The sequence below is a fragment of the Symphodus melops genome (genome assembly GCF_947650265.1).
Source record: "Symphodus melops genome assembly, contig: scaffold_242, whole genome shotgun sequence".
Classification (NCBI taxonomy): domain Eukaryota; kingdom Metazoa; phylum Chordata; class Actinopteri; order Labriformes; family Labridae; genus Symphodus; species Symphodus melops.
This window is the reverse complement of record NW_027636692.1, coordinates 1-9,322: the sequence shown is the minus strand read 5'-3', so window position 1 is coordinate 9,322 and position 9,322 is coordinate 1. Positions and strand designations below refer to the sequence as shown.

General features: G+C 38.4%; 1 protein-coding gene across 1 annotated transcript; it reads right to left on the bottom strand.

The window, feature by feature from the left end:
* Nucleotides 1–284: 284 nt before the first annotated feature.
* On the bottom strand, nt 285–4,558 carry LOC306819195 (peroxisomal acyl-coenzyme A oxidase 3-like). The gene is made up of 5 exons (XM_079372969.1): nt 4,325–4,558; nt 4,010–4,184; nt 3,263–3,330; nt 1,187–1,273; nt 285–1,043 (listed from the first exon to the last, which is right to left on the bottom strand). The coding sequence occupies exons 1-5, from the start codon at nt 4,517–4,519 to the stop codon at nt 924–926; spliced, it is 645 nt and encodes a 214-aa protein (XP_079229095.1). The 5' UTR covers nt 4,520–4,558; the 3' UTR covers nt 285–923.
* Between the last annotated feature and the right edge of the window lie 4,764 nt (nt 4,559–9,322).

The following is a 9,322-nucleotide window of genomic DNA, read 5'->3' as shown; positions in this document are numbered from 1 at the left end:
AGCCAAACGGTTTTTAAACATTTCTTAGAGTGAAGCAAAATTTAACGTTATTTTTACTGCAACGTGTTTCGTTTGATTTTAGGGAGCAAGGAGCATTCTGCTCAGTTTATCAACATGGTCATCTGTTCAAAGGAGTGAAGAACACAGCCAGCTTAGCTTGGAGGTAACATTGAGGAAAACAAGCTATATTATATCATCACCATTAGACCATCTTTTACTGAAGACTAGAATTGGTCGTCATTATAAAGGCCACAATAACAAGACACCAAGTAAATGATCTCACATGGATGAAAACTGATGACTTTATTTTCCAAAATGTTCACCCATGTTCACATGATTCCCCTTTTCTGTTGTTTTCTCTGTAATAAGAACTATTTTAGAGACAATGGACCCGGCTTAAAGTGTGTCGCCACGACAGGCCAAAAAGAAATGGGATCATCTTAAAAAGAAATACAAAGTATGTAATCTGTGCATTGAAATGTAATTTATATCAGTTATATTCATACAAATTAATAACATTTGTGTTTATTGCTGTTGTTGTTGTCAACGGCCATGATGGATTTCCTCTGCCTCAGGATTGTATCCAGGCCGTGAGTTTGGCCCTGGTGTGTCCTCATGGATGAGTTGTTGGGACAAAGGCAGTCCACTGAATGGCCTCCATCCCTGAGGACACAGCAGGGCCCAGCAAGTGGGGGGGGGACCAGGAGGAGGAGAAGTCAGGGAGAGAGGGAAGGCAGACAGGGGGAAAGAGAAAGAGAGAAAGGGACAATCATGAGGAGCTGATGGATGTTAGCGTTAAAAGCTACATGTTCATACAGGTCCCAATGAATGGATTTGATTGGCACAGAGGTGACAAACAAAAAGTGCTTATAAAGGAGAACTGAGCATCACAGACGGGCTTCCTGGTTCTCGATGACTCGTCTTCAAAGTTTGGGGCGCAGAGAGCCAACGGCGGGTTTGTCTGAGCAGAACTCTTTCCACCATGACGGTCTCTCCAAGACCTGAGAGCCCTGCATCACTGTGGACCACAGGTTCCTGTATAGCTGAGACACACACACACACACACACACACAGATGCACACCCCTGATGTTAACTTCCATTTTCATCATGAGGACATTAATACACAGTGAATGGATGGTGTGTGTTTTACTGTGTGTATGTGTGTGTGTGTGTGTGTGTGTTTACCTGACCGTCAGCATTTCCTGCAGGTGAGTTCAGGATGAAATCAGGAGGAGCCAAAACATCAACCAACGCTACAGCATCATCCTTCAGCTGCGGACACACACACACACACACACACACACACACACACACACACACACACACACACACACACACACACACACACACACACACACACACACACACACACACACACACACACACACACACACACACACACACACACACACACACACACACACACACACACACACACACACACACACACACACACCAAAGTCTCCTGTAGGTTATTAGAAACCATTAAGAGTCTCAGAGTGATGACATCACAGGACCTCTTCATGCACCTCCAGTGTCTGTTGATAATCAATAAGTAAAAGGACGACTCAGGAGGCTCAGTTATTAAAACCACAACAAACATCCCCAGGATATTTGAAGGCTATGAGCCCAGTGCATTGTGGGTATTGAAGTATTTGAACCCTCTGGGCAAGAGAGAATTGTTTTCTGTTTGGATCTCTCTACTGCATTTAAGCTCAATACCCAGGTAATGACATGTCATCTCTCTGATGGACACACAGGTGCACAGGTATACACAGAGGTACACACACAGACAGACACACAGGTATACACACAGGTACAGACAGACAGGTACACACTAGGGTTGTCACGATACTAGAATTTTAAATTCGATGTCGATACTCCAAAAAACTCGATAATCGAGACCATTTTTAAATCTGCGGGGCGAAAAAAACAGACAAAATGTAGAAGCATAATTTCCTTTAATAAAGTTGAGAATACAAACTATAAACAGTATATTATGGAGTGCAACATTTAAAAACAAAGCCTATTACACTTTTATGAGAAAGCTTAACTACATTTAGCAGCACGTGTAAACGACAGTAGCTGCTGGTCGACTTTTCTCAGCTTCATTCTGGGACTTTGCACTTTCAGGGAAAAATAATAGTGTTGTGTTTCTGTTATAGACAGGACTGTTAACGTTTACTCCCACATTAACATGGGGTGTTTCATTATTAGCTATAGCCGCTAGCTTAAGATTACATGGCTAACGTGGCTATCGGTTAATGTTAACGTGTGGCTGGGTTAACGTTCAGTATAACTGTATAATATTTATATGTGGCTGAAACTTCATTGACCCGCTCTAAATTCATCATAGAGAACGGGTGTTGGTCTTTCAGATGCTTTGCCAACTTTGATGTGCTACTGGACTTTTAGCCACCACTTTGAAGCATTGCTTTCATACGGAGCTGTTGAAATCCGTTGCTTTTCCTTCAGTGTTTGTTTAATATTATATATATATATATATATATATATATATATATATATATATAAAATATTTCCACATACAACTTTTTCACTTCCATAATTTTCAACCAAAACTAGTTTCTCAAGCCCCCCAGCAGCAGCACTAGCTGCAGCCGTGCCGACATCATGATAGTGTGTTTATCTGAGGGGAGGGGCTCCACATGTGTCTGTTTGTTGACAGGTTGTCAGACAGGTATAGAGACAGGTTGTCAGACAGGTACAGAGACAGGTTGTCAGACAGGTATAGAGACAGGTTGTCAGATAGGTACAGAGACAGGTTGTCAGACAGGTACAGAGACAGGTTGTCAGACAGGTACAGAGACAGGTTGTCAGACAGGTATAGAGACAGGTTGTCAGACAGGTATAGAGACAGGTATAGAGACAGGTTGTCAGACAGGTACAGAGACAGGTTGTCAGACAGGTACAGAGACAGGTTGTCAGACAGGTACAGAGACAGGTTGTCAGACAGGTATAGAGACAGGTTGTCAGACAGGTACAGAGACAGGTTGTCAGACAGGTACAGAGACAGGTTGTCAGACAGGTACAGAGACAGGTTGTCAGACAGGTACAGAGACAGGTTGTCAGACAGGTACAGAGACAGGTTGTCAGACAGGTACAGAGACAGGTTGTCAGACAGGTACAGAGACAGGTTGTCAGACAGGTACAGAGACAGGTTGTCAGACAGGTACAGAGACAGGTTGTCAGACAGGTATAGAGACAGGTTGTCAGACAGGTCGAAGGAAGGCGTGTGTGTACCTGTGAGCAGAGAGTGAGGATGCTCATCTGGATGATCTCTGCAGGTCTCCCTCCACTCAGGTAGTTACCTGCACAGAGTCAAACAGGTAACACTGTAAAGTATCCTGAATTTCCCTCGGGATCAATAAAGTATCTATATATATATCTATCTATCTATCAGTACGATGAAGACCAAATCAAGCTGTGTTCAGTTCAGAATATATGAGACAGGTGTGATGACAGCTAAGTAGTACAGGTGTAGTAAAGGTGTGAGTACAGGTGTGAGTACAGGTGTGTATTACAGGTGTTTAGTACAGGTGTGTAGTACAGGTGTGTACAGGCGTGTAGTACAGGTGTGTACAGGCGTGTATTACAGGTGTTTAGTACAGGTGTGTAGTACAGGTGTGTACAGGCGTGTAGTACAGGTGTGTACAGGCGTGTATTACAGGTGTTTAGTACAGGTGTGTAGTACAGGTGTGTACAGGTGTGTAGTACAGGTGTGTACAGGCGTGTAGTACAGGTGTGTACAGGCATGTAGTACAGGTGTGTACAGGCGTGTAGTACAGGTGTGTACAGGCGTGTAGTACAGGTGTGTACAGGCGTGTAGTACAGGTGTGTACAGGCATGTAGTACAGGTGTGTACAGGCGTGTAGTACAGATGTGTACAGGCATGTAGTACAGGTGTGTAGTACAGGTGTGTAGTACAGGTGTGTACAGGCATGTAGTACAGGTGTGTACAGGCGTGTAGTACAGGTGTGAAATACTGACCCTGGTACAGCGTTGCCATGTGGTTGCTAAGGCTCCACAGTCCATACAGAGCACAGAGTTTCTTCAGAACAGGCCTTAGAGCATCAGGAGTGTTGGGGTCAAAGGTCACATCATAGAACCTCTTCAGACAGCTTTGGTCAATGTAGGCAATTGCCAAAGAGCGGCAGAAATACACCTGCAAACACATACAAACACAAGCAATGGTGTTTATTAAACCACAAGCCGCTGCTTCAGCTCATGGGCTTTCACAGTGCTTTTGTTCGCTGTGTGTATGCCCTGTGTTCCCAATGTGATTCAGAGAGTCATATCACTGACCTGGCTGTTGTTTCGAGCCTCGAAGTCATCCAATCCTGCATCTCTCTGCTGCTGCAGCCTCCTCTGGCTCTCCGTCAACAGGAAACACACCAACCACTGATACGCTGACACACACACTGACACATGACACGTAACAATAAGACAAGTGTAACAAGATAACAAATAACAACTTGAAATGATGTGACAACACGACATACATACCACACGACGCACGTAACATGACAGGATACAGTACAGTACGTAACAACACAACACGCAACAATAAGACAAAACAAACATTACAAGATGACACATGCAACAAAATGACACATGTAAGACACACGTAACAATAAGACACACGTAACAATACGACACGTAACAATAAAACACGTAACGATAAGACACACGTAACAATAAGACACGTAACAATAAAACACGTAACAATAAGACACACGTAACAATAAGACACGTAACAATAAAACACGTAACAATAAGACGCGTAACAATAAGACACACGTAACAATAAGACACACGTAACAATAAGACACACGTAACAATAAGACACGTAACAATAAGACACACGTAACAATACGACACACGTAACAATAAGACACACGTAACAATAAAACACGTAACAATAAGACACGTAACAATAAAACACGTAACAATAAGACGCGTAACAATAAGACACACGTAACAATAAGACACACGTAACAATAAGACACACGTAACAATAAGACACGTAACAATAAGACACACGTAACAATACGACACACGTAACAATAAGACACACAACAATAAGACACGTAACAATAAGACACACATAACAATAAGACACGTAACAATAAGACACACATAACAATAAGACACACATAACAATAAGACACGTAACCATAAGACACGTAACAATAAGACACGTAACAATAAGACACGTAATAATAAGACACGTAACAATAAGACACAACAATAAGACACGTAACAATAAGACACACAACAATAAGACGCGTAACAATAAGACACGTAACAATAAGACACGTAACAATAAGACACGTAACAATAAGACACGTAACAATAAAACACGTAACAATAAGACACACAACAATAAGACACGTAACAATAAGACACACAACAATAAGACACACGTAACAATAAGACACGTAACAATAAGACACGTAACTATAAGACACGTAATAATAAGACACGTAACAATAAGACACGTAATAATAAGACACGTAACAATAAAACACGTAACAATAAGACACGTAACAATAAGACACGTAATAATAAGACACACGTAACAATAAGACATGTAGCAATAAGACACGTAATAATAAGACACACGTAACAATAAGACACGTAATAATAAGACACACGTAATAATAAGACACGTAACAATAAGACACGCAACAATAAGACACACAACAATAAGACACGTAACAATAAGACACACATAACAATAAGACACGTAACCATAAGACACGTAACAATAAGACACGTAACAATAAGACACGTAATAATAAGACACGTAACAATAAGACACAACAATAAGACACGTAACAATAAGACACACAACAATAAGACACGTAACAATAAGACACACGTAACAATAAGACACATAACAATAAGACACACGTAACAATAAAACACGTAACGATAAGACACACGTAACAATAAGACACGTAACAATAAAACACGTAACAATAAGACACACGTAACAATAAGACACGTAACAATAAAACACGTAACAATAAGACGCGTAACAATAAGACACACGTAACAATAAGACACACGTAACAATAAGACACACGTAACAATAAGACACGTAACAATAAGACACACGTAACAATACGACACACGTAACAATAAGACACACGTAACAATAAAACACGTAACAATAAGACACGTAACAATAAAACACGTAACAATAAGACGCGTAACAATAAGACACACGTAACAATAAGACACACGTAACAATAAGACACACGTAACAATAAGACACGTAACAATAAGACACACGTAACAATACGACACACGTAACAATAAGACACACAACAATAAGACACGTAACAATAAGACACACATAACAATAAGACACGTAACAATAAGACACACATAACAATAAGACACACATAACAATAAGACACGTAACCATAAGACACGTAACAATAAGACACGTAACAATAAGACACGTAATAATAAGACACGTAACAATAAGACACAACAATAAGACACGTAACAATAAGACACACAACAATAAGACGCGTAACAATAAGACACGTAACAATAAGACACGTAACAATAAGACACGTAACAATAAGACACGTAACAATAAAACACGTAACAATAAGACACACAACAATAAGACACGTAACAATAAGACACAACAATAAGACACACGTAACAATAAGACACGTAACAATAAGACACGTAACTATAAGACACGTAATAATAAGACACGTAACAATAAGACACGTAATAATAAGACACGTAACAATAAAACACGTAACAATAAGACACGTAACAATAAGACACGTAATAATAAGACACACGTAACAATAAGACACGTAATAATAAGACACACGTAACAATAAGACACGTAATAATAAGACACACGTAATAATAAGACACGTAACAATAAGACACGCAACAATAAGACACACAACAATAAGACACGTAACAATAAGACACACATAACAATAAGACACGTAACCATAAGACACGTAACAATAAGACACGTAACAATAAGACACGTAATAATAAGACACGTAACAATAAGACACAACAATAAGACACGTAACAATAAGACACACAACAATAAGACACGTAACAATAAGACACACGTAACAATAAGACACGTAACAATAAGACACACGTAACAATAAAACACGTAACGATAAGACACACGTAACAATAAGACACGTAACAATAAAACACGTAACAATAAGACACACGTAACAATAAGACACGTAACAATAAAACACGTAACAATAAGACGCGTAACAATAAGACACACGTAACAATAAGACACACGTAACAATAAGACACACGTAACAATAAGACACGTAACAATAAGACACACGTAACAATACGACACACGTAACAATAAGACACACGTAACAATAAAACACGTAACAATAAGACACGTAACAATAAAACACGTAACAATAAGACGCGTAACAATAAGACACACGTAACAATAAGACACACGTAACAATAAGACACACGTAACAATAAGACACGTAACAATAAGACACACGTAACAATACGACACACGTAACAATAAGACACACAACAATAAGACACGTAACAATAAGACACACATAACAATAAGACACGTAACAATAAGACACACATAACAATAAGACACACATAACAATAAGACACGTAACCATAAGACACGTAACAATAAGACACGTAACAATAAGACACGTAATAATAAGACACGTAACAATAAGACACAACAATAAGACACGTAACAATAAGACACACAACAATAAGACGCGTAACAATAAGACACGTAACAATAAGACACGTAACAATAAGACACGTAACAATAAGACACGTAACAATAAAACACGTAACAATAAGACACACAACAATAAGACACGTAACAATAAGACACACAACAATAAGACACACGTAACAATAAGACACGTAACAATAAGACACGTAACTATAAGACACGTAATAATAAGACACGTAACAATAAGACACGTAATAATAAGACACGTAACAATAAAACACGTAACAATAAGACACGTAACAATAAGACACGTAATAATAAGACACACGTAACAATAAGACATGTAGCAATAAGACACGTAATAATAAGACACACGTAACAATAAGACACGTAATAATAAGACACACGTAATAATAAGACACGTAACAATAAGACACGCAACAATAAGACACACAACAATAAGACACGTAACAATAAGACACACATAACAATAAGACACGTAACCATAAGACACGTAACAATAAGACACGTAACAATAAGACACGTAATAATAAGACACGTAACAATAAGACACAACAATAAGACACGTAACAATAAGACACACAACAATAAGACACGTAACAATAAGACACACAACAATAAGACACGTAACAATAAGACACACAATTAGACACACGTAACAATAAAACACGTAACAATAAGACACATGTAATAATAAGACACGTAACAATAAGACACACGTAACAATAAGACACGTAATAATAAGACACACATAACAATAAGACACGTAACAATAAGACACGTAACTATAAGACACGTAACAATAAGACACGTAATAATAAGAAACGTAACAATAAGACACGTAATAATAAGACACGTAACAATAAAACACGTAACAATAAGACACACGTAACAATAAGACACACGTAACAATAAGACACACGTAACAATAAGATACACGTAATAAGACACACGTAACAATAAGACACGTAATAAGACACACGTTACAATAAGACACACGTAATAAAACACACGTAACAATAAGACACACGTAACAATAAGACACGTAATAAGACACACGTTACAATAAGACACGTAATAAAACACACGTAACAATAAGACACACGTAACAATAAGACACACGTAACAATAAGACACACGTAATAAAACACACATAACAATAAGACACACGTACCAATCAGACACACGTAACAATAAGACACACGTAACAATAAGACACACGTAACAATCAGACACACGTAACAATAAGACACACGTAATAAGACATGTAACAATAAGACACACGTAACAATAAGACACACGTAATAAAACATGTAACAATAAGACACACGTAATAAAACACACGTAACAATAAGACACACGTAACAATAAGACACACGTAATAAGACATGTAACAATAAGACACACGTAATAAAACACACGTAACAATAAGACACACGTAACAATAAGACACACGTAACAATAAGACACACGTAACAATAAGACACACGTAACAATAAGACACACGTAATAAAACACACGTAACAATAAGACAC

Coding starts and splice junctions, on each gene's coding strand:
- LOC306819195 (XM_079372969.1), bottom strand. CDS start 4,519: ATGTCGTGTTGTCACATCATTTCAAGTTGTTATTTGTTATCTTGTTAC. Junction 4,185..4,324: donor AGGCTCGAAACAACAGCCAG/GTCAGTGATATG, acceptor ATGTGTTTGCAG/GTGTATTTCTGCCGCTCTTT. Junction 1,044..1,186: donor CAGGAAATGCTGACGGTCAG/GTAAACACACAC, acceptor TGTGTGTCTCAG/CTATACAGGAACCTGTGGTC.